Below are 27,083 nucleotides of genomic sequence, written 5' to 3'. Positions count from 1 at the left end.
ACAGACAGAGAGAGAGAGACAGAGAGAGACAGACAGACAGACAGAGAGAGAGAGAGAGAGAGACAGAGAGAGAGAGACAGACAGAGAGACAGACGGAAATACAGTCTGTCTGTCCGCCTATCTCTCTCCCCTCCGCATACTCAGAACCGTGGGAGATAACGTATATAATTCTCGTCAAATCAATGACGATAATATTGATATAACAAGATATGCCAGGGTGTCCTCAAGGCGGCCCTGGGAGGAATCCTGAGCTCCTACATCAACATGTCATCCTAACACAACCCATTTCCTGTCTTGGTGGTTCTTTGTGTAATTATGAGATCCATCGTTCCCGTATGGAGGAGCCCCAGTAAGCCACTTTTGTAATATTTTATATTGAATGTTTTCTGCGGAAAACATCAAAGGCAAAAACCAAACTTAAATATGCCTAGACCTAGTATAGCACATATATGTACTATATCATGCGTGAGATAGCGTGTAATAGGCCGGTGATGGTTAGGTTAGGTTAGGTTAGGTTAGGTTAGGTTAGGTTAGGTTAGGTTAGGTTAGGTTAGGTTAGGTTAGGTTAGGTTTAATTAGCAACGTAAATGTAAAATATCTTCCGGTTTGTCCAAGTTCAGTAATAGAAAAGTAAACTTTCTGGTGGTCTATCACGACATATTTGTACTTTCGATGTGGCCGAAAGTACTTTTTTTACTTTATAGTAAAATAGAAAGTAAAATACTTTCAATTTAGGAGCATGATGGGCTGCTATAAAAATAATTTTATGAATAATAGATTTGAAAACAAAAAATACAGCATTTTTCTTCCTCTCTGCATTCTTCCTTATCTCTCCCTACTCCTTCCTCATCTCTCCCTTTTCCTTCCTCATCTCTCTCTTCCCCTTCCTCATCTCTCCCTACTCCTTCCCTCCTCTCCTTCCTCCGCGCCTGGCCTCTCCTCTCCGCCACCCCCCTGCACGAGGGCCACCTGACCCTACAACACAGAGCTCCGCACAACACTGGAGAACACAGCCTATAACATCATGTGTGTCGGGAAGAACTGTCCATCACCCTCGGGGTTACTGCACAAAAAACAGGTTCTAGCAATATATAATTTGTTTACAGAAAGTTTTTTTATATGAGTTTACAGTGAGACATTCTCTAGCGGCAGGTCACGTGGGGAGGAGGTCTGGCGTAGTCCCACACTTAGTGGCTTAATATACAAATAATGTACCGGCTAACAACACTGTATTGTGTTCCTTTGTGTATTTTATCAATGCAATATTCTTACTAATACCATAATTACACGGATATATTACGTTATCGTGATATATCAATGAGAAAATCCACAGGAGCCGTGATGAGGATTCGAACCTACGCGCTGGGTGTTCCCATAATACACGCACTAGTCCACTACGCCACCACATGGTAAAAGAATTGCAACTTAGGCAACAACTGCACCCTCGAGTATTCCCGAGGCTTCCACTGAAGCCAAACCAGGGCTTCACACAATCTCCCCCCCCCCAATTCCCTATGTTGCAATTATTTTTACCTTGTCGTTGCGTAGTCGACTAGACCGTGTGTCTGGGAACACCCGGTGGCATAGGTTCGAAACCTCATCACGGCTCCCGTGAATACTATAATTCGTAAATGCTTCAAGGAGCGGTCAAGCCGCAACACTAACAAGGAGTCCACAACACAAGAGAGCGGGGCGCACAGGTAATGGGAGTTAATTGGAGGTAGTGGTGCCTCCACACCAGCCGTGGTGGAGGCTGGGGGGGGGGGGGCAGAAGGTGTGGGTGGTATTATCAGCAGGAGGAGCGGTGGTTGGAGCAGAGGATAACGAGAGCTACCCACACACACAACTGGACTAAAGGTCGTAGGGTTACTAGTACACAATGTGACCTGTAACACCCGCGTGGGTGTAACACATACTACCTGTTCACAAGACAACCGTACACACACAGGATATTAACACGCACCCACACGGAGGAGCAGCCTTCTCACACACACACACACACACACACACACACACACACACACACACACACACACACACACACACACACACACACACACACACACACACACACACACACCACACACCACACCACACACGGGGGCTTCGCGGCTGAGTGGACAGCGCTCGGGGTCCGTAGTCGTAATGGCCCGGGTTCGATTCCTGGAGGAGGCGGAAACAAATTGGCAGTTTCTTTCACCCTGGTTCACCTGTTCACTTAGCAGTAATTAGGTAACTAGGGGGTTAGACAGCTGCTACAGGCTGCTTCCTGGGGATGTGTGTAAGATAAATATATATGTAGTAGATATAATAGAGGACGAGTAGACTGGTTAGAAAGGCGGGGTCCAAGAGCTAATAGCTCGATTCTGCGGAATCACATAGTAAATACACACACACACACACACACACACACACACACACACACACACACACACACACACACACACACACACACACACACACACACACACACACACACACTCACACACACACACACACACACACACACACACACACACACACACACACACACACACACACACACACACACACACACACACAAATACTTTGGCAAGTCAATTTCAGAAGGTCCTTCGTCTTCGTATAATTTCCTACAACTTACACTTCTCATTTAGGCAAAATTTACAACAAAGACTCAGAAAGTAATAACATGCTTTTATTTTCGTCAACGGTGATACATGTATCAAAATTCTCTTTATTAGAGGTAACGCGGCATAATTATTTACAAATTAAAAAAAAATAGCAAATTAGATTTTCACTCACACAAAAAGAAACCACATTAGAACAGCACACAACTTTACACTAAACTCTCTTCGATATTGTATCTTCAAAACATTCACAAGGAAAGCGACGGTGTCTTTAGCAACGGCTTGACTGTGTGTGATGTCTCTACACTTCCTTTACTACACTTTGGGAGCCGGTCGGCCGAGCGGACAGCACGCTGGATTTGTGATCCTGTGGTCCTGGGTTCGATCCCAGGCACCGGCGAGAAACAATGGGCAGAGTTTCTTTCACCCTACGCCCCTGTTACCTAGCAGTAAATTAGGTACCTGGGTGTTAGTCAGCTGTCACGGGCTGCTTCCTGGGGGGTGGAGGCCTGGTCGAGGACCGGGCCGCGGGGACACTATAAAGCCCCGAAATCATCTCAAGATAACCAAGATATTCCTCAACTCACCGTCCTATACCTCTACCCTCACCTCTAAGTCATGGTTCTTGAGACAGACTCCTCCATCTCGGGACTACTAAACACCCTCAAAGTCATCCCTTGTGGTAACCCTTTTGAAACAAATACGAGATTCTGTTGATGCTGAAGTTGTTTATTGCGGGGAACACGGCCCAAAACAACTACTTTGATGAGGCGTTCGAATCCCGGCGTGACACGACAAAAAACAAGGCAAATTGGTTTCAGCGGCTGACTGCATCAATTTACATCTCAAATTTCTCGGTGACAGCTCTTTGTGCATGGCAAACCTTCCGCATTGCCAACATTTTTACCGTTATTCCCTTATAAATGAACACATTGGAAGAGCAACATGATAACTCAAACTTATTGGGTCATGGGAGTAAGAAAACACACACACACACACACACACACGACAGAAGAGTAAGGGGAGACATGATCACTACCTACAAAATTCTCAGGGGAATTGACAGGGTAGATAAGGATAAACTGTTTAAGACGGGTAGTACGCGAACAAGGAGACACAGGTGGAAACTGAGTGCCCAAGTGAGTCACAGGGACGTTAGAAAAAACTTTTTCAGTGTCAGAGTAGTTAACGGATGGAATGTATTAGGAAGTGATGTGGTGGAGGCTGACTCCATACACAGTTTCAAATGTAGATATGATAGAGCCCAGTAGGCTCAGGAATCTGTACATCAGTTGATTAACAGTTGAGAGGCGGGACCAAAGAGCCAGAGCGCAACCCCCGCAACCACAAATAGGTGAGTACACACACACACACACACACACACACACACACACACACACACACTAAAACCTTCAGTAACGTGCGACTAGTGATCCTAAAACTGAGGGGACTCAAAGGGTGAGGGCAAAACCTCCCCGCACTGGAAGGAAGACATGATAACACCGTAATAAATCACAGGCACAATAACAGTGGATAAAGAGACAAAGTTCAAAATTATTTGAGACTAGGCGGGTAGAAGGGGCGAGGGGAGGGAAGTGGATGCTAGAGATCCAACTGAGCCGAGCGGATGCCAGGAAACGGAGTTAGAAACAAAGAAATTGCATTAACTGACCGGGGGTTGGAAATACGGCGCTAGGGTGCTGATGCTTCACACAGTAAAGCACATCTAGGCGCGTGCACAGTTAGCCAAGGTTTGGCTTCACCACTACAAAGGTAACGTGAAGGTAAAGTAACAAATATGGTTCCTGCGCCTCTTGAATGGTTTCGTGACACGACCCAAATGCCACCATTCGCTATGAATCACGTCCTGGATGAACACGAACCAAGCCGTGAGCAACGAACACGAACCAAGCCCTCAACAACACGAACCAAGTCCTCAATAACACGAACCAAGCCCTCAACAACACGAACCAAGCCCTCAACAACACGAACCAAGCCCTCAACAACACGAACCAAGTCCTCAATAACACGAACCAAGCCCTCAACAACACGAACCAAGCCCTCAACAACACGAACCAAGCCCTCAACAACACGAACCAAGTCCTCAATAACACGAACCAAGCCCTCAACAACACGAACCAAGCCCTGAACAACGAACACGAACCAAGCCCTCAACAACACGAACAAAGCCCTCAACAACACGAACCAAGCCCTCAACAACACGAACCAAGCCCTCAGCAACGAACACGAACCAAGCCTTAAATGAGCACAAACTAATGCCTAAATGAACCCGAACAGTCTCGAACCCACAAAAATCTACAAAGCTGAAGCATTTAGTCCTCCCTTTACCCCCCAGAGATAGAAAAAAATAACTTAAAAGAATTTTCATGAAAGCAGCGGAGGAAGATTAACGTTTACGAAGTGAAATATTAGAAAGGAGCTCCCAATAAAATGTCGTATGAAAATATAATGCAATAAATTTTGTCAGATAAGAATGATGGAAGAAGATTGTCGTGAGTTATGGGATATGGGACATAATAGATAAAGGATGAGAGAGAGAGAGACAGAGAGAGAGAGAGAGAGAGAGAGAGAGAGAGAGATAACGGAAGGGATGATGAATGAGAGAGCAAGCACGAGATAAGCTTTATGGTGAGGAATGAGGGCATAAGAAATCATCAACATGGTCGTGCACTCCAGCAGGGAGACGACCAACATGGTCGTGCACTCCAGCAGCCAGCAGGGAGACGACCAACATGGCCGTGCACTCCAGCAGGGAGACGACCAACATGGTCGTGCACTCCAGCAGGGAGACGACCAACATGGTCGTAGTGTAGAGAATTATTCGCCAACTTCTATGGAAATCAGAGAATTCGTACGCATATTCATTTATGCGTACGATGATGCGTATGATGCGTGACGCACTGACAACTCTTAAGCAGCCCATGACGCATGACGCACTGACAACTCTAAACAAAAACTATTTTTTTCATAATATATTTTCAAAAATATATAAAACTATAAAAATATATAAATTAATTAATTGAATAACTCGCCACGAGTTCTGAATATTAGAGTTCATATAAGCATTCTAGGCCAAACAAAAATTATGTTTTTATGAAATGTGAAGCATCGAGTGCGCATGCAGGCGCACGCGCACAGTCCCTGGCAACCACAATGATAAAATAATCGTGCCGCGCCTCGGGAGTGAAATGGTCTGGGTTCGAGTCCCCGCCAGGGTCGATTGACTAGCCACCAATCCTTTAAATAAGTTCGCCCCTATTCACCCAGCAGTAATTGAGTACCTGGTTGTAAACCGACTAGCGAGTGGCGTTCCACGGAAAATTAATGGGCAGGGTTTATCATGAGCTATGGGAAGAGAATGCTCTAAGTGTCCCAACAGGAGTCAGAAGTCATCTGTTCCTGTACCCATGTGTGTAAAGATACACGGACACATACACACACACACTCCCCAAGTGCAGTCATACGCGCGCGCACATACAGATATATACATACAAAAAACACACATCTGCATAAACACAAAAACGTAACAGGAATGGAAAACAAAGTTGAAGGAACATAATTTTCAAAACTGGAACCTGAAAAACTTTGCTTGGGTTTCGCAATCAAAGCGATCAAACAAAGACTTGAAAAGTTGTCCTGCTCGGAAGCCACTTTCTGTGTACCGTCCTACTGTGTAGCCTCTGTGTACCGTATTACTGTGTAGCCTTTGGGTACCGTATTACTGTGTACCCTCTGTGTACCGTATTACTGTGTAGCCTCTGTGTACCATATTACTGTGTAGCCTTTGGGTACCGTATTACTGTGTAGCCTTTGGGTACCGTATTACTGTGTAGCCTCTGTGTACCGTATTACTGTGTAGCTTCTGTGTACCGTCCTACTGTGTAGCCTCTGTGTACCGTATTACTGTGTAGCCTCTGTGGACCGTATTACTGTGTAGTCTCTGTGTACCGTATTACTGTGTAGCGTTTGGGTACCGTATTACTGTGCAGCCTCTGTGTACCGTATTACTGTGTAGCCTCTGTGGACCGTATTACTGTGTAGCCTCTGTGTACCGTATTACTGTGTAGCCTTTGGGTACCGTATTACTGTGTAGCCTCTGTGTACCGTATTACTGTGTAGCTTCTGTGTACCGTCCTACTGTGTAGCCTCTGTGTACCGTATTACTGTGTAGCCTCTGTGGACCGTATTACTGTGTAGTCTCTGTGTACCGTATTACTGTGTAGCCTTTGGGTACCGTATTACTGTGCAGCCTCTGTGTACCGTATTACTGTGTAGCCTCTGTGGACCGTATTACTGTGTAGCCTCTGTGTACCGTATTACTGTGTTGCCTCTGTGTACCGTATTACTGTGTTGCCTCTGTGTACCGTTTGACGCTATATATAAGCTCTACCACTACGATACATAGTACATTTCTTTTAGTATACTAAAATTATACTTTCCTGTTGTGGACTGTACTGTTGCTAATTGAATCTTTCAGCCCAGCCCCACCCTAGAACCATGCCTCAAGCCCAGCCCCACCCTAGAACCATGCCTCAAGCCCAGCCCCACCCTAGAACCATGCCTCAAGCCCAGCCCCACCCTAGAACCATACCTCAAGCCCAGCTCCACCCTAGAACCATGCCTCAAGCCCAGCCCCACCCTAGAACCATGCCTCAAGCCCAGCCCCACCCTAGAACCATGCCTCAAGCCCAGCCCCACCCTAGAACCATGCCTCAAGCCCAGCCCCACCCTAGAACCATGCCTCAAGCCCAGCCCCACCCTAGAACCATGCCTCAAGCCCAGCCCCACCCTAGAACCATACCTCAAGCCCAGCCCCACCCTAGAACCATGCCTCAAGCCCAGCCCCACCCTAGAACCATACCTCAAGCCCAGCTCCACCCTAGAACCATGCCTCAAGCCCAGCCCCACCCTAGAACCATGCCTCAAGCCCAGCCCCACCCTAGAACCATGCCTCAAGCCCAGCCCCACCCTAGAACCATGCCTCAAGCCCAGCCCCACCCTAGAACCATGCCTCAAGCCCAGCCCCACCCTAGAACCATGCCTCAAGCCCAGCCCCACCCTAGAACCATGCCTCAAGCCCAGCCCCACCCTAGAACCATACCTCAAGCCCAGCTCCACCCTAGAACCATGCCTCAAGCCCAGCCCCACCCTAGAACCATGCCTCAAGCCCAGCCCCACCCTAGAACCATGCCTCAAGCCCAGCCCCACCCTAGAACCATGCCTCAAGCCCAGCCCCACCCTAGAACCATGCCTCAAGCCCAGCCGTACCCCTAGAACCATGCCTCAAGCCCAGCCCCACCCTAGAACCATACCTCAAGCCCAGCCCCACCCTAGAACCATACCTCAAGCCCGGCTCCACCCCTAGAACCATGCCTCAAGCCCAGCCCCACCCTAGAACCATGCCTCAAGCCCAGCCCCACCCTAGAACCATGCCTCAAGCCCAGCCCCACCCTAGAACCATGCCTCAAGCCCAGCCCCACCCTAGAACCATACCTCAAGCCCAGCTCCACCCTAGAACCATGCCTCAAGCCCAGCCCCACCCTAGAACCATGCCTCAAGCCCAGCCCCACCCTAGAACCATGCCTCAAGCCCAGCCCCACCCTAGAACCATGCCTCAAGCCCAGCCCCACCCTAGAACCATGCCTCAAACCCAGCCCCACCCTAGAACCATGCCTCAAACCCAACCCCACCCTAGAAACACCTCCAGCCCAGCCCCACCCTTCCCCAGAACCCCCCCCCCCGCCCCCACCCTTCCCCAGAACCCCCCCCCCCCCCGCCCCCACACAATTCAAACAGCGACCTTAACAACATGATATTGAAGAAAACTGAATGCCACAACTTCCCCCCATCGCTTGATTTCAAGTGTTGTTGCCAGAACGAGGCTCGACCTGGGTAATGTCAGCCCATCACGACCAAACTTCTCTCATCCTGTGATTTGTAAAGATACAACATCTTAATTTATTTGTTTAAGTTAGAATTTGTACCAACTTAAAGAACAAGTACGGAGCTGCGTAGTGCCAGGACCCGGAATCACGAAGCATTTACGCAAGCACTTACGAACGTGTTCATCTTTTCTCAATCTTTGGCGGCATTGTTTACAATTATTAAACAGTTAATGAGCTCCGAAGGACCAGGAGGCTGTTTATAACAATAACAATAGTTGGTTGGCAGGTTTTCATGCTTGTAAACTGTTTAATAAATGTAACTAAAGCCGTCAAAGATTGAGGAAAGATGGACACGTTCGTAAGTGCTTGCGTAACTGCTTCGTGAATCCGGGTCCAGATATATAAGATAACTTTAGTGGAGAATTCATCCCCTAGGAGTTCAGATCCATGTGTCAGAGTGTGTGTTGTGTGGCTGTGTTTATAGGCTTGGTTTAATATATGCCCTCGCCCTCTTCTCCAACCTGTACCCTAGGGGTACTCCCCCCTTTACCTATCTTCTCTACCCTATACGGTAGCCCCTTGGGTACCTATACTCAATTACTCCCTCTTCTACCGTTTGCTTGTCCTACTCTGCCCTTTGCCTAGACCACCACAACCAATTTCTCAGCGATAACCCCGACCTCTCACAGTCCCCTCTACCTGGAGATGATAACCTCACCCCTCTCAGCCTCCCCTCCCCCCCCCCCTCTACCTGCAGAAGATAACCCCATCCCTCTCAGCCTCCCTCCCCTCTCTACCTGGAGAAGTCAGCAACGCTCTTGAGTCTCAGTCATCAGAGCGCTCAAGCGCGCGCTTAACAATGTAGTGTCTCCTGGTGACTGGCAGTGCTGGTGATGGCCAGTAACGACAACCAGTCACAATCCTTCCTACAGGACACCTTCCAGACACTTCCGGTCATTAGAATAAATCTCCAGGTGGAGAACGTCTACCAAGACTCACGGGGAACATCTCTACTCTGTTTGTACAATATTAGTAATGTCATCTAAGTATATACTACGTCGGTATAACAACGCACTAATGACCTGTATTCAAATAGCACCCATGGGGCTGCATTCAACATATCAACAACCATAAGGAAAAAATAGCTCATAATTCGGATATTTCAAAAGTTAATCCTCGAAGAACATTCCACATTTTCCCAATGATAACAATAGTAATGCAACAATTCAATTAGAAAGTGCAACAAGTGTAGTGAGTGAACACTTGGAAGGACAAGCTTGCCTAAAACACGCTAACCTAACTTTTCCCTAATCAAAGAAAACCTCGACAAGTCTCTATGAACACGTCCAGAATTCCTAGTAAACCGAGGTGACAAAAATAGTAGGAGCGAGCTGTCCAAGAGGTCACTCTTCATCACTAACATGATGAGAGTAGACCAACAGCAGGGAAGCAAGAGGGAGTAGCCTCAACAGTTGAGGGAGGGGTGGACCAAACAGTTCAGCCAGAGGGGTGTGGTGGACCTATAGGTTAAGAGGGGGAGGGAGGGGAATGGACGGGAGACATCTCCCGTCACGCAGGGTGCAGTCGCACCTCCACAGATCTCCAGTATCATCTATTGATACTGGAAATGGCTCAAAAGGGCCACCACTTATGGGCTATTCATGCCCATGCCACCTTTTGGGTGGCTTAATCTTCTCTCTCTCTCTCTCTCTCGAGGGGAATGGTGTGGAGTTAAACAGTTCAGGGATGAACGGGTGTTGGTGGTAGCGTTGTTCATTTAGCCACACGGAGGGAACGGTGTCTCTTCAACTACAAAGAGAGAGAGGTTTATAACCGTAACCCGTGGAACCTTTGTTACTGATGCCGACACAGAAAATGGAAAGGGTAGGGAGATAGACGTCGCCATCAATTTTATAACAGGGATGCAACGTTGAGCCCAACGCCACAAAGAATGCTTTTACTTTCGAAGAACAAAAGGAAAGAAAAAGCATTGTTGCATTGTATATAATGGAGGAGGAGAGGAATAGTGGCTGTAACAGCATGTGCTCAGGGAAATTTAAACAAAACAAAATTAATTGTAGAAAAAATATTATATTAAAATTCATCCCTAAATTAATTTGTATGTTGAATAGAAAGTTAAACATAATATGTAAAAAATAATTAACATCTTTGTGCCTTTCAATATCACCATTACAAAAAAATATTTTTTTACGAACGAATATCCATATATATAGATTAGAATGTCTGTTCTTCCAAGTAAATGCAGTTGGGCATGTGCCCAGCATGGTCGGGTCGAGTTTGGCATAACGAGCGTCACTTGACACAGTGCCAAATTGACAACTTCCCACTTCCCACAAATTGACAACCCATCCCACACCTGACAACCCATCCCACAACTAATCAAGGAATATCAAGGTAACTGGAGTCTGAATTATTTATTTTATTTTTTTTACAATAACATAAAACAAACATTCTGCATTGATGTCTTTAAAAAATATTCATAAACATTGTATCATACTTTTCCTGTAATATGTATTCGCAATATCATACGTTCCCATTCCCTAAACCAGATCACTCACTCTATTCTGAGTGCCAGACCTACCTATACAATACATTACTAAAGGGTCCATGCAGGCTACAGACAGGTACCAGGAAAGAGAAAGACAGAAACAACGACACAAAACAAGAGACTACAGCAATAGACAGACTCGCAGAGACAGCGACAGACAGAGCAAGACAGAGAGACAGAGACCAGGTTGGCCAGGGCACTGTGGGGTACCTCATATAGTATTCAATATGCCATATTGTCAGGAATAAGAGTTCATTTAGCACTCTTATAACTGTAACATTGAATGTCCGTTCATCTGTCCCAGGTTGGAGGCTCGATCACGTCTTGCAATTACCCCTCACACTACTTCACACATAACCGCATGCCGGGCCTTGCCAACCTGGAGCCAGATTCACGAAGCAGTTACGCAAGCACTTACGAACCTGTCCATCTTTCCTCAATCTTTGGCGGCTTTGTTTACAATTATTAAACAGTTAATGAGCTCCGAAGCACCAGGAGGCTGTTTATAACAATAACAACAGTTGATTGACAAGTTTTCATGCTCGTAAACTGTTGAATAAATGTAACCAAAGCCGTCAAAGATTGAGGAAAGATGTACACGTTCGTAAGTACTTGCGTAACTGCTTCGTGAATCTGGCCCCTGGACTGTGGTGGACACAAGACCATCTGAGCTTCCTCAAAGGCAGGTCGAGGGCAACCCCTATGCCCATCCTTAAGGAGGATGACCTCCTATTGCGACCACCAACGACTCCTATGTAGTCTGAAATGGAGGTATGGTTTTCCATAGAGTTTTTCCCACGGATTTTGAGCTGATCATCGCACACAATGTACCCATCAAGTTGCGACAATGTTGCATCAAAATAACAATAGTAAAAAATACGTTGTGGTTACGTTGTATGTTGGTCATGTATACTGCATCTTCTGAGAGAGAGAGAAAGAGAGAGAGAGAGAGAGAGAGAGAGAGAGAGAGAGAGAGAGAGAGAGAGAGAGAGAGAGAGAGAGAGAGAGAGAGAGAGAGAGAGAGAGAGAGAGAGAGAGAGAGAGAGAGAGAGAGAGAGAGAGAGAGAGAGAGGGAGGGGGGGGGGGGGAGAGAAAAAAAAATTGGAGACAGGAGTGAAAAAATGGAAGGGAGAACAGGGTACAAGGAAGAATGAGAGGGAGAAAGTATAAGACGGAGGGAAAATTGGAGGTAGAGAGAGAATGGGAGGAAGGGAGAGAGAGAGAGAACAGGAGGAAGGAGAAATGGGAGGGAGAATGGAAGGGAAGGAAGGAGACAGATATTCACATATACACTCTAGATGGGGTATCCAGCACCCCGGGTCGACCCAGTCTGTGTATTTCAGTCTCTCCACTTGTCTCTGTCTCTCTCTCTCTCTGTATGACTATATTTTTTTCTGTTTTTTCTCTCTGTATGACTATCTTCCGCTGTCCTTCTGTCGCTGTATGTTTGTGTGTGTCTCTGTTTCTGTCGAATTCTTACTGTCTCTATCTCTCTTTCCTGGTACCAGCCCGTAGGCCACGTGGACACGTTCGCAACGTGTTGAGTAAGATAGGTGTACTTACCTAGTTGTGCTTGCCGGGGTTGAGCCCTGGTTCTTTGGTCCCGCCTCTCAACTGTCAATCAACTAATGTACAGGTTCCTGAGCCTACTGGGCTCTATCATATCTACACTTGAAGCTGTGTATGGAGTCAGCCTCCACCACATCACTGCCAAATGCATTCCACTTGTCTACTAATCTGACACTGAAAAAATTCTTTCTAACGTCTCTATGGCTCTATTACGTTATAAAATGCAATAACGCGAAACCGCTTCAAACACGATAGCCAAAACTGCAACAGAGAAAAAACTGACTACAAAACGACTGGAACTGGTCTTGCATCATTAACGAGCTGTTGCAATATCACAGTCCAGAGCGACCCTTCCCCCCCCCCTCCCCCCAAACAGGAAACCATGGTACAGGTTCACGGTTACCGCCATATAGACGATTGTCTAATATCCGAGGAAGAGAACTATGCAGCCCAGCCATAAAGCACAGGAGGTTACAAGGTCACAAATAAAATGGTTGAATTAACCTAACCCTGTATGATAGTGCCTATTTAAATATAATCCCACCAAAATAGGGAAGAACTGTGTGATGAATTCCACATCTTGTGAGTATAGTTATTACCAGTCTAACGACAAATCCACACAGGACTGCTTGTCTCCCAGTACCACAGACAACTCAAGACTTCTTTGTACAAAACAACTTTCAAGTGAGAAATAACAAAAGGTATCCACCTCACAAAACAAGGCGGGCGACAAATGTTCTTTTTTCTCAAGTGCTCAACCTTGGAGGTGTTGGTCACTGAAGTGTTCCAGCCCGCGGACCGCCTCAACACCTTCATATTTAATGGCACTCCAGGGGAAGGCTTCAGCCCCAGTTCGGTACCGGTTGTGTGTCTCTGGGATTGTGGGTGTTCATAGTGCATAGTGGTAGAACTGTGGGCTTCCGCTTTTGTGGTCCAGAGTTCGAGGCTCCGGTGGTCCAAGTGAATGATATGTTACTACCCACGTTGTTGTGGTTAGCAATCTTGTTGGGCCTTCTACACCGTGCAGTGTTGGTAAGTTTGCAGACTGCAAGATTCCTTATAACAAAAGTGGCGCAAAAACACTCAATAGTATTACTTCAGATAATTTTACCACTGATCGAACTACTTTTATACTAATTATAGTATAATTAATACTATAATACTTTTGATCGTATTACCTGATATAAATAACAAATTACATGCTTTCCAATTACTTGCATGAAATTAGTCTGATTATTCTCTAAGTCATGAACGTGCCAGTGTTGGTTACCGCCGACATGACTAGTGTGTGGTAAGTTCAGAGCGAATATAAGGAAGAGGGAGCAACACAATGTTTTCGACCAGCGAATCTTGGCGTCAACATACTAATGGCAGCTGGTCACGTGACTGTAGGCACGAACGTGAAGGAAAGACCTGCACTGAATATATCACAGTTGAAGGGACGGATTAACAAAAGCAATTAATGTGTTGTAAAAATTAATACAATATGGAACGAATGAATAATTGATTTGTTTCAATATTTATACATTCATATTTTATTTGTAATTACATATATTTGTTGAATTGGCTTTAAAATATAGTTGCTGATTAATTAATACAAATAATTAATCCAAGGAGGCATAGGTGTTTTGTTTTCATAGAGGAGTACTAAATCTTTTTGTGTATAAAATCTGAGCATTCATTTTAGTCTTGAACTATATTCAGGAGTAAAGGTTTCTTGTTGATCAGTAAGGCTGTTGAAATTGCCTTAACCCTCCGTAGGTCGATACGCATTCAACCCAACACTTCCATGGACCCTGAACTATATGTTTAACACATCTCTAACCCTGTCCATGGAGGACAGAAGAAAATGTATATATGCTGGTTAGCATTGTAAGTGTGTGGCCACGTCTGTGGTAGAAAATAATAATAATAATAAAAAAAATTCCATGGATACTATACACGGAGTTGCAAATCGAGAAACCGTCCAGAGAAGCAGATCACTGTACTGTGATTCAGTGATCACTGTACTGTGATTCAGTGATCACTGTACTGTGATTCAGTGATCACTGTACTGTGATTCTGTGTACTGTGTTGCAAGCTCAAGCTTGCAACAAGCAACTTGCAAGCAAGAAACAAAACCACAAATGCCAATAATAAAAAATGTAATAATAATATTCATATGAATAATATGAATTTCAAAATTAGTTTGCAAATGCAGAATAATAGTCAATATATATACCTGGCATTGTTTTTTCCATATTTGGACAACAACATAACTGAGATTGGGCAACGCTTTCTCGAGATTGGCGCCACAATCTTGTCTAAATAATTAAAACCTAATTAACCAAGATATTGTGAGTGAATTTCTGACATGTACGCCGGGGGTTCTGGCCTATTTGAGAGCGGGCTATGATAACTGGACTATAACTAACTAGTGTAATAACTGGACTAGTTCAAGCACTGCTGAGGTACATTTATTCTGTATCCAATCAGCACGGCAGCCTATGGACCAGTATCCAATCAGGGCTCAATCCGCACCCAATCAGAGTAGCCATGCAGAGGTTAGGTTAGGATAAATGGTAAGACTGCAGCAGTATGCACTGTAATTAAAAATATTGTCTTTCAACCGAAATTAAGAAAAAGTACGAATTGGAAAAAAACGAGGCCCTCAACTAAGCGAGGACCTCAACTAGGCGAGGCCCTCAACTAAGCGAAGCCCTCAACTAAGCGAGGCCCTCACCTCGCACGAACAAACTCACCTCTCTACAGTCTGCATTTTTTCGGGGCAATAGGGACGTAATATCGGCTGGCAAAGGGATAATGTCTGTAATAGACTCCTTCAGGAGCACTACGCCGGTTCTTCATTGGTTTCTTTTAAACAAAACGCAATTAAGTTCTTTCGCTACTCGCATCACGCAGACCTGGAGCGTTGCTGCTGCTATTTTAGACTCCCAATTATAAAACTAATTTTATTTAACGAACAAATTCACAAGAGCCTTGATGAGGGTTTGAACCTATGCGCCGAGTGTTCTCAGACGCGTTCTAATCAACCATGTACCACGACATGGTTAAAAGAATTGTAACCTGGCGTGCTACTGCATCTACGAGGATCCAGAGGCTTCCGCTGAAGCCTAACCTGGGTTTCACACTATATGATATACGTGATATATCAATGAGAAAATCCACAGGAGCCTTGATGAGGGTTCGAATCCTTATTAAACGTTTTATGATATTTGTTTCTGGAATATGTGGTAAGGAAATCTGACATTAGCAACGCCGCAAGAAAAATAGTTGTTCATTGTTTAAACTAAAACAGCTTTATGTTAATTACCAAACTGGATGTATTTAATAACACAACACAACATTTGTAGTAATGTTTGACGTCTATGTTTATATCAAGTGTTTTTAAGTCATTATTAATGTTTAGTTCACCTAAACACACAATGAGTTTAGTGATAATATTATTATGAATATATATATCCACACAGTCATGTGTGGATATTTACAACTGTTTTGAGAAAACAGTTTTCTAAAAACATTTTTCTGAAAACAGCTTTCTGAAAGGTTTTCTGTAAACATTTTTCTGAAAACAGTTTTCTAAAAACAGTTGTCGGGAAACAGGTTGTAGAAAGTTTTAAAACTTTTAGAAAAGTTTTCTGAAAAGTTTTCTGGAATAATTTTTCATAATACTGTTTTCAGAGAAATGTTCTCTAAAAAAAATTCAGTAAACAGTTTTCTGAAAACAGTTTTCTGGAAAGCGTTTTCTGGAAACAGTGAACATTTGTCTTCATAACACAATAAAATTTCGGTGCACATTTAGGCACAAAATAATAGCAACAACTAAAGGATTAAACCTCTTAGTTTTATCAAAATATAATCCTTTATTAGACGTTATTGTGATAGCTAAAATGTGCATAAAATTTTTAATGTGTAAGGAAGACAAACGTTAAATGTTTACAGAAAACTGTTTTCTAAAAATTGTTTTCAGAAAACTGTTTTCAGAAGACTACCTCGTAGTTTTATCCAAATATAATCCTTTAAATTTAATAAATAAAATTATTTAAATAAATTAAATAATAAATATTTAAATATTATTTATTATTAAATACTATATGCACATACATTTATGTCTCTCCTACTTTGACAGGGGTAAGATAGCTGCTATAGAAACTAGTGTGTTATTAAGCACTTAATAACACTAGTGTGTTATTAAGATTGTGATTAAGGTGCTTTTACAAGCTAAGGTTATACTTACATCACATACATTGTATAACTGATGCATTACATAGTCAATCTTGGATACAAATCCAATATATCATCAAGTGTTCCAGTATTCATATAGTATTTAGAGTTCAGCATACCTCAGCCCAGGAGGGCGAAAGTCAGTCAATATGGGACATGTTACAATATAATGTTCAAGAGAGTGCATGTTTCCTCTTGTGTGAGAGGTGAGCACAGAAGGGGAGGTCACTAACGCCACTGGTCTTATAAGCCAGGGGGAATGGTCGACTCTTCCCCCTGGTCGAATGATCTGGTTGATCAACCAGGCTGGCTCTCAGTACTGGACCATCTGGGGTGGTGAGGCGTGATGCTGGACCATCTGGCGTGGTGAGGCGTCATGCTGGACCATCTGGGGTGGTGAGGCGTCATGCTGGACCATCTGGGGTGGTGAGGCGTCATGCTGGACCATCTGGCGTGGTGAGGCGTCATGCTGGACCATCTGGGGTGGTGAGGCGTCATGCTGGACCATCTGGGGTGGTGAGGCGTCATGCTGGACCATCTGGGGTGGTGAGGCGTCATGCTGGACCATCTGGCGTGGTGAGGCGTCATGCTGGACCATCTGGGGTGGTGAGGCGTCATGCTGGACCATCTGGCGTGGTGAGGCGTCATGCTGGACCATCTGGGGTGGTGAGGCGTCATGCTGGACCATCTGGCGTGGTGAGGCGTCATGCTGGACCATCTGGGGTGGTGAGGCGTCATGCTGGACCATCTGGCGTGGTGAGGCGTCATGCTGGACCATCTGGGGTGGTGAGGCGTCATGCTGGACCATCTGGCGTGGTGAGGTGTCATGCTGGACCATCTGGGGTGGTGAGGCGTCATGCTGGACCATCTGGCGTGGTGAGGCGTCATGCTGGACCATCTGGGGTGGTGAGGCGTCATGCTGGACCATCTGGGGTGGTGAGGCGTCATGCTGGACCATCTGGGGTGGTGAGGCATCATGCTGGACCATCTGGGGTGGTGAGGCATCATGCTGGACCATCTGGGGTGGTGAGGCGTCATGCTGGACCATCTGGCGTGGTGAGGTGTCATGCTGGACCATCTGGGGTGGTGAGGCGTCATGCTGGACCATCTGGCGTGGTGAGGCGTCATGCTGGACCATCTGGGGTGGTGAGGCATCATGCTGGACCATCTGGGGTGGTGAGGCATCAAGCTGGACCTGACCACTACCAGACTGCTAACTGGTCCTGACTGGAGCAGTGACAGGCACCAATAAATCCTACCAACAGGGGGGTGGGGGAACCCTAACTGAATCTAGTTAAGAACAGGGCTGCAATTTACTAAGAACACACAAAACTCGCTGCTCGGCGAGGGCTCCGAGACGACGCCCCTCACGTGACTGCTGTGCCAGACACGACCCAAAATAATCTTGCCTATTGTAACTGTATTTATTGATAAAAGATGGCGCCACTGTACAGTGTCAAGCGATGCGTCCATCTACATGTATATATTGGCAACCTGCTCTCGCACAAGACAGCACATATATGACTTATTGCTTATGGTCACTATTTCGCTTATAAATACGTATATACGTGGCATATTCCAAGCCATATTTTTTTCAAGGCACTAACTTTTCCTCTTAGTTTTATTAAACAATAGAGATTTTATACAAAATTTGACAATATCCTGAGTTACTTTACAATTTATTTAAATATTTTAGTTTTGTTTTATTATTTTTATAAAACTGTAATATCAATATAGGTATAGGGAGCCGGTCGGCCGAGCTGACAGCACACATCCCAGGCGCCGGCGAGAAACAATGGGCAAAGTTTCTTTCACCCTATGCCCCTGTTACCTAGCAGTAAAATAGGTACCTGGGTGTTAGTTAGCTGTCACGGGCTGCTTCCTGGGGGTGGAGGCCTGGTCGAGGACCGGGGCCGCGGGGACACTAAAAGCCCCGAAATCATCTCAAGATAACCTCAAGATAACCTCAAGATGGGTTCAGTACTAATTGTAATATATAACATACTAAGAAGGTTAGGTTAGGTTGTGGTTTTCTATTCAGCATTTCAAGGTAAACTCAAATATTCACAATAAATTAGTATGTCACATATGCACTTATTCATAAGCAAGATATTGACTATAAGCAAGTGCGAGAACGTGTTGCAATTGCTCTTCGTCCCCACCATCGTTTACTCTGTTCTCTCCATCCGCCACTCCGTAAAAAATGCAACTGTTTTACCTAACTAGAAACGCACGAACCCTAACAACCCACCTAACAATTTCGGAAAACATCAACAATATTTTTCGTGGTTTTAAATGGTTTACTTTATATCGTATTTTTAACGGATTGGTCGATTCCATTAAAAATGTGACGTATTGGGTGGTTAGACGATAGGTTGCACGGGGATGTGTAATAAAACGGGGTTGCAGTCTGGACATAGAGCAGTTGCAGGGGTCATCATCACCTGCCGCTGGTGGCCGTACACCTAATACTTTCGACTAAGCGAAACTAACATTAATAAAAATATTAATAACGGCAAAGTATGTGTGCCAGACACAAGAGGTTGATTACACACACACACATGACAAAAGTTTATGCTAATTACATGTTATCACAAACTTAATTACTCGTCAAAAAGCGATTTTTTTAACTCATTCGCGCTGCATTATCATCAATGAACGCACACACGTGGTGAGAACAAGAATTGCAAGAAGCTCACTCTCTGGACACCAATCACTACCACTACAAACATTGTGAAATCTCTCAAATACTCTCCTCTCCTGTTTCCCCGTGAGAACTCTCTGGGAGACAGGGAGCTGGGAGACAGGAAGCTGGGAGACAGCCCCAGCACTGTGGGAGATCACCTCCCACCCCCCTCTCCTTCCCCATATTAATCTGGCCAACATATGTACTCACAACATTTCACTCGGATTTAATAAACGTCAGACTAAGGCCTGCTTTACCGCCTGGGATCATGTAGTACTCTTAAGATGACGGAATGTTTGTGTCATCCATCCACATGAATGAAGCAAGATCCAAGAACTGTTTATGCACCGATGATTATTATTACTTTAGCATGTAGCTTAATACTCAATAGTTACCTTAGGTTACCTTAGGTTATTATTGGTGGTTCAAACGATGTGAGTTGTTAAATTGTCCAACACTCGTTAGATTGGATTAGGACCAATAGTTTATCCAGCGATATCATTTCGTCATTAATTGATCCATTATTGTTTTCTTTGGAGATATCAAATTATCACTGGCACCGTATAAATATTCAATTAACTTAAACTTTAGGTTAGGTAAATAAAAAAAGTCTGCTTAACGACCCTAGAAGAAGTCAAAGTGGAGGGGGTCAGGGGTCCTCTTGCTCAATAGGACCATAGGACATACTGTATATATATATGCAGACACGAGGATAGAATATTTTAGTCCAATTTCTATCATCTATTTTCTACCAGAAAATGCGATTTAGAAGTGACACAACGCAGTCGTTCGAGTCCTCGGTGAACACAACCATGGCCCACACACACGGGAGTCTTCCAATTTCACTATAATTAAAAACAGTGCCTTTAACAAGCAAGTCTGGAGCCGGGTGCAGATGGTGGACGCGTTCCTGCTTTATCTGACGCATCCTGGTATTATCTGACGCATCCTGGTATTATCTGACGCATGATAATGCTGCAACAACCACGAAATGACCTTAAAATAATGATGAAATTTAAGTACCTAAAATCCATTATCAAGATCAATGACTTTAAATACAAGATCGAAATGAATGACCTGATCACGAGAATAAAACTTACGGATGACAGTATTTTTTTTACTCTCGCAAACATCTCCCTGGCGATGAAAATTCTCATGGAAAATATCCATGAGAGATGATGCTGAGACACAGCTAATATTGCACAAGACAACAATGCCGAGACTAAAGAGTAAACCAATTTTAGCTTCGAGGTAATAATGTCAGTTAAAACCCACGGTTTTCCAGTGAATTTATAAACTACAAGACAGGTGAAGCGTTCCTATTCACAGTAACGTGGTGGAATCGAACTTCGCAACTGCTACATTCCTCTGGTGAAAATCTATAGCCTTAATCTCCTCTGGAATACGTTAACCTCCTAAATTAATGCCTAGCTACCCTTCGATCTCCTTTTGTTTCCACCATCAAAAATACTGCCAGCAAGGGCGATCAGCATTAGCAACGTCTTGCGGGTATAGGATATAAAATCCTCTCTATACATTAGCCCGCCAAGTCAACAAAAGCCGAGCAACATTTTAGGAAGAAATTTCCTTAAGAAATAATAGATGTGATACTAAGACAGCCGCCAGATTTTCTTACCTTCACGGGTGATCGTAAATCCTTGAGAGCTTCCACGAGGCGCTACAAGACCAACACTGAACCTTCCGAGAAAATATATCTGGGCCCTAATGTAATATTTTCTCTCTGTTTCCGTGTCTTAAATGACGTGGCAGGATGTGAGCTGCTGGAGAAGGTGGAGTGTTGGCCAGCCTCGGTAAGGTACTGTGCCGAGATTAAATGTTCAAGATAAACCTGGGATAAAAATAGCTAATTCAACAGAGTATATATATATATATATATATATATATATATATATATATATATATATATATATGTATATATATATATATATATATATATATATATATATATATATATATATATATATATATAACCCGAATCTCTCAAGCCAATCTACTAACAATTTTATGCAGAATGTGAAGGTAACAGTGAAGCATGAGAGGTGAGATGCATCCATCAGGAGAGAAACATTATCCTCACATCTTCCTCCAGAGCGTAAAAGCAACCTTAATATACTGTGAACCTCGGAAAACAGGCGAGCTTTACCAAAAGGTTTCCTTGCTTTATTTCCAAGACGCGACTGGGTGATCAATCATTGAAAAGGAGCCGTAACAACCAAGTCATTAGGGCAATAAACACAATATTAGCCACATTTTTCGGCCAGGCTCACAAGACTCGGCACCCATACCCAAGGGGTATGATCAAACCAGAGGGGAGAGTGCTCTGTGGCTCAACGTTAGCGGAGACGAAAAGGGCAGCACCAGCAACAATCAACTGAATATACGGCAGTTGTGGTACCCTTACGCTAGGGGACACCTGTGACGGGGGACACCTGCACTAGGGGACACATGTGACGGGGGACACATGTGACGGGGGACACCTGTGAGTTGGGGGGACACATGCGCTAGGGGGACACATGTGAGGGGGGACACCTGCACTAGGAGACACCTGCACTAGGGGACACCTGCACTAGGGAACACCTGCACTAGGGGACACCTGCACTAGGGGACACCTGCACTAGGGGACACATGTGAGGGGGGACACCTGCACTAGGAGACACCTGCACTAGGGGACACCTGCACTAGGGGACACCTGCACTAGGGGACACCTGCACTAGGGGACACCTGCACTAGGGGACACCTGCACTAGGGGACACATGTGAGGGGGGACACCTGCACTAGTGGACACCTGCACTAGGAGACACCTGCACTAGGGGACACCTGCACTAGGAGACACCTGCACTTGGGGACACCTGCACTAGGGGACACCTAGCAACAGTCTCACCCCTACATGGACGTTAACCAGCTGTTCTCTGGTGTGTCTCCTACACTTAAACTACATTTTATCATACCAAAACAAGTTTGTTCCTCCAAAGACATTAACGATCCTCGAAGACACTGGTACTAGCCCAGGGGGAGTTAACATCCAGCTTTTTGACTCGTATTCCAGCAGTAGCTAAGCAGAGCAGCAGAGTAGAACAGCCCAACGAAGCAGCAGAGCAGAGCTTCTGAACAGAGTAACTCTGACATAATAAAAACACACACACGAGGTTGGGGCCTCGCGGCTGAGTGGAGAGCGCTCGAGGGTCGTAGTCCCAATGGCCCGGGTTCGATTCCCAGGGGAGGCTGAAACAAATGGGCAAAGTTTCTTTTACCCTGGTGCATCTGTTCCTAAGCAGTAAATAAGTACCTGGGAGTTAGACAGCTGATACGGGCTGCTTCCTGGGGACGTGTGTGTGCGTGTGTTAAGAGAGAAATATATGAAGTAGATATAATAGAGGAAAAGAAGATTGGTTAGAAGGGCGAGGACTAAGAGCTTATAGCTCGATTCTGCAGACAAATACTAAATACACACACACACACACACACACACACACACACACACACACACACACACACACACACACACACACACACACACACACACTGCCACTGACGAATTTTGTTCGAACCACAACGCTATAAATGCTTCACCCACGTACTACAAATACAAATAATCGCCAACAGAATCTTAATACCTAACCTAACCTATGCCTATATATGCCCAATATGTTAATATATTATAATATTAATTTACATTTGAGAAAAATCCTGTTTTGAATGAACAGCATGTAAAAATTTATAAATGTGTCTGTGGGGTCGACCGCTGGATGTAATGGACTTGAGTCGAGGATGGGTTGCGCTGCGAGACAGGATACCTCTACTGAACTTCATCCAACGTAAAAAAATGACCAAAAATAGGCATCTCAGCGTAAATTGCGTTAGAGGGTCGGAGCGGCGGTGAGTTCGTCAGACACTCCAATTCTAGGTCCCGGGTCCATGACCCATCTTCTTGTGGGAGAATTTGAGGGCAATATCATTCAGGAGAGTTAATTGAGAAATTCCACCTGGACAAAGGCGCCACGAATGTTATCGGCAGACCTGCTATTGGTTATCACTTGCCTCGATACAGGAGTGGGCGCTCAAACAGAGCGGCGCTCCTTTAAACCGTCTCCAGTGCACATTTATGCCAAAATTACTCTAACAGTTTGTTGAGCGCGCTGCTTAATTTGAATAAGTCATGATAAAACGCCTCGGTTTCAGGAGCCGAGTGTGTCTATGGGCAAAGGATGCTGGTACCACACCTCCACAGCTCCGGTCCTCAAACACGCACATGACACACATCACTGATAGCATTTAAAACACCTTGTTTTATCACATCAGTAATATTTTATCATGATCAATAAAACAGCATATTACGTCACCAAAGATACACACGTGAAACTCGTAAAAATGATAACAGGTCCACCAGGTGAATTGTGGGTCTCCTAAAATTGCCCTCTTAACTGCCAAAAAGCATTTCGAGCAAATTAAATAAATAAACATTGTCCGTAATTACCCTCAAATGCTGCGCTCAAAAAAAATCATTAATGAGGATAGTACTAGAGCAACCAATATTCCCCTTAACAGTAACCAGTACTGTCCTCAACAGTAACCAGTCTTATAACTGGATATGAACAACCAGTAACTGTATATGAACAACCAGTAACTGTATATGAACAACCAGTAACTGTATATGAACAAATATTCTGGCTCAGATCTAACCGTCATGAACAGAGTTGAGACTACATGGGTTAAGACATTACCTTCGTAGCCACTAAGCAATAGACATTGACTGTTATTTCCCCCCTCAAAACTCTGCTCTGACCTTCGCCTCAAGTACCTCCAAGACATCTTCCTAAGCTGTCTTGAAGGTACTTGAAGGCTGCCGACAACTTATCTAGAGCTGAGATACATTACTGAGTAAGTCTGCAGTTCAGGTACTTTCAAGACGTCTTCCTAAGTTGAGGAAACAAAGGCCAAAACAAACTTTAGAGGGAAAATAATAACTACTTTTCTATACACTGGAGATATAATTGATCAGAAAATAACACTTTCATACCCATGAGGAATGAAAGTATAAACATTTTTATACTTAAGTATATAGTATATATATATAATATATACTTTCATGCTTTTATACAGTCATAAGAGCTGGATCCTCTAAGATGCCGCCCTCCAATAACGACACCTGTGCTACCCAGAACAGGTGTCTGTAAGTGGGTTGCAGTGAAAAAAGAAATCGTGGAAGATGCCCCCATTAACAGCTTAAGAGACACATTTGGCAAAGATACAATTAAACACAGTAGAAACAAGACAGCTATTAGGTGGGGAATATAGAGCTAGCTCTTACTCTTCCGTAGATATATATATATATATATATATATATATATATATATATATATATATATATATATATATATATATATATATATATATATATATATATATATATATATATATATTCCTAATCTGAACTCTTTCGGATTAAAATATTCTTGAAGCAGAGAAACAAAGGAAGATTATATCTTAATGATCGTGGCGTCGAAAGGCCTTAAATCTTAAAATCTAATTTGCGTTCCTTTCCTAATGATGTTGGAAAGTGCTGAGGTTATAATTAGTTTGCCTAATTGGAATACTGTTTGAAATTAAAAGACTAGATAACGCGGACTTACACACACATATATATATATATATATATATATATATATATATATATATATATATATATATATATATATATATATATATATATATATATATATATATATATATATATATATGAACTCACACCCCAGAAGTGACTCGAACCCATACTGCCAGAAGCAATGCAACTGATGTACAGGATCCCTTAACCACTCGACCAACACGACCGGACAAAAGAGGATGGTAGCCGAGGCTATTTCCATCCCCCCGCCGGCACTCGGTTGGTAATTTTGGGCATGGTATTTTATCAAATCACCTCATTCTTTGGGGCACATGTGAGGAACACAAATGCGAACAAGTCTGAATGGTCTCCAGGCATATATGCCACTGAAAACGTTACTTCTGGGTTTTGAGTTTTCACGGCATGGTAACCAACGCGGCATTTGCAGCGTTAGATACCATAACGTAAAGAACGTGACCTATTAGGGGTGTACTGACCTTGGGCTGGAGTTCGTAGTCGAGGGGAGCGGCCAGTGTGATGAGTCCTGACCGCTGGTCAATGGTGAAGAGTCCGTCTCTGTTGCCGCCAGTGATGCTGTACCGCACTCCCACGCCTGTCATGTACACACCTGTCTTAGTGGTCACCATATTAGTGATAATGCCAGCCCTACCACACTCCCACACCTGTCAAGTACACATCTGTCTTAGTGGTCACCATATTAGTGATAATGCCAGCACTACCACACACTCTCACACCTGTCATGTACACACCTGTATTAGTGGTCACCATATTAGTGATAATGCCAGCCCTACCTCACTCCCACACCTGTCATGTACACACCTGTCTTAGTGGTCACCATATTAGTGATAATGCCAGCCTACCACATTCCCACACCTGTCTTAGTGGTCACCATATTACTGATAATACCAGCCTACCACACTCCCACATCTGTCATGTACACACCTGTCATTAGGCACACATCTGCCCCAGTGCTCAGCCTATGTAAATGAAGTTCTCATCGACTAAAAATGTTTTAATATTTGGCTTAAATATTTTAAACAATATCAATATTATTTTTTAAATATTTTTTTGACATCAGAACATTTATTGCAATGTAAAACATACAAAATAAGATTGAAATAATTTGGAGATTAGGCAGTCATGCTGTAAACAGTTCAGCCATGCTGTAAAGAGTCCAGCTTTGCTATAAAGAGTCCAGCCATGGTATAAAGAGTTCAGCCATGCTGTAAAGAGTCCAGCCTTGCTGTAAAGAGTCCAGCTTTGCTATAAAGAGTTCAGCCTTGCAGTGAAGAGTCCATACTTGTTGTAAAGAGTCCAGCCTTGTTTTAAAGAGTCCAGCATTACTATAAAGACTCCAGCCATGCTGTAAAGAGTAGAGACGTGCTGTAAGGAGTCCAGCTTTGCTATAAAGAGTCCAGTCATGCTGTAAAAAGTCCAGCCATGGTATAAAGAGTCCAGTCATGGTATAAAAAGTCCAGCCATGGTATAAAAAGTCCAGCCATGCTATAAAGAGTCGAGCCATGGTATAAAGAGTCCAGCCATGCTATAAAGAGTCCAGTCATGCTGTAAAGAGTCCAACCATGCTGTAAAGAATCCAGCCATGCAGTAAAGAGTCCAGCCATGCTATAAAGAATCCAGCCATGCAGTAAAGAGTCCAGCCATAATGAATAACTCAGCATCACAGCAAACAGGTATTGTGGCCGAGGCAATTTCAAGGATAAACTGAGCGTAGGTAAAAGTATTATCATGCAGAGGCGCGAATTAAATTGCTTAGGGGTGAGGGGGAGGGAAAGTGAGAGTGAGAGAGAGAGAGAGAGAGAGAGAGAGAGAGAGAGAGAGAGAGAGAGAGAGAGAGTGAGAGAGAGAGAGAGAGAGA

General features: G+C 44.1%; 1 protein-coding gene across 1 annotated transcript in view; it reads right to left on the bottom strand.

Annotated features, from left to right (window-relative positions):
- The window catches only part of LOC138367955 (putative neural-cadherin 2), a 203,178-nt gene that overhangs the window by 52,075 nt on the left and 124,020 nt on the right, over window positions 1-27,083 (bottom strand). The window contains exon 4 of the mRNA XM_069330238.1: window positions 25,684-25,799. Within this exon, the coding sequence (XP_069186339.1) occupies window positions 25,684-25,799 (116 nt within the window). The remainder of the gene's footprint in view (window positions 1-25,683; window positions 25,800-27,083) is intronic.

Source organism: Procambarus clarkii, chromosome 24 (assembly GCF_040958095.1).
Source record: "Procambarus clarkii isolate CNS0578487 chromosome 24, FALCON_Pclarkii_2.0, whole genome shotgun sequence".
NCBI classification, from domain to species: Eukaryota; Metazoa; Arthropoda; class Malacostraca; order Decapoda; family Cambaridae; genus Procambarus; species Procambarus clarkii.
The sequence above is the reverse complement of the archived record's forward strand: the minus strand, read 5'-3'. Positions and strand labels throughout refer to the sequence as shown.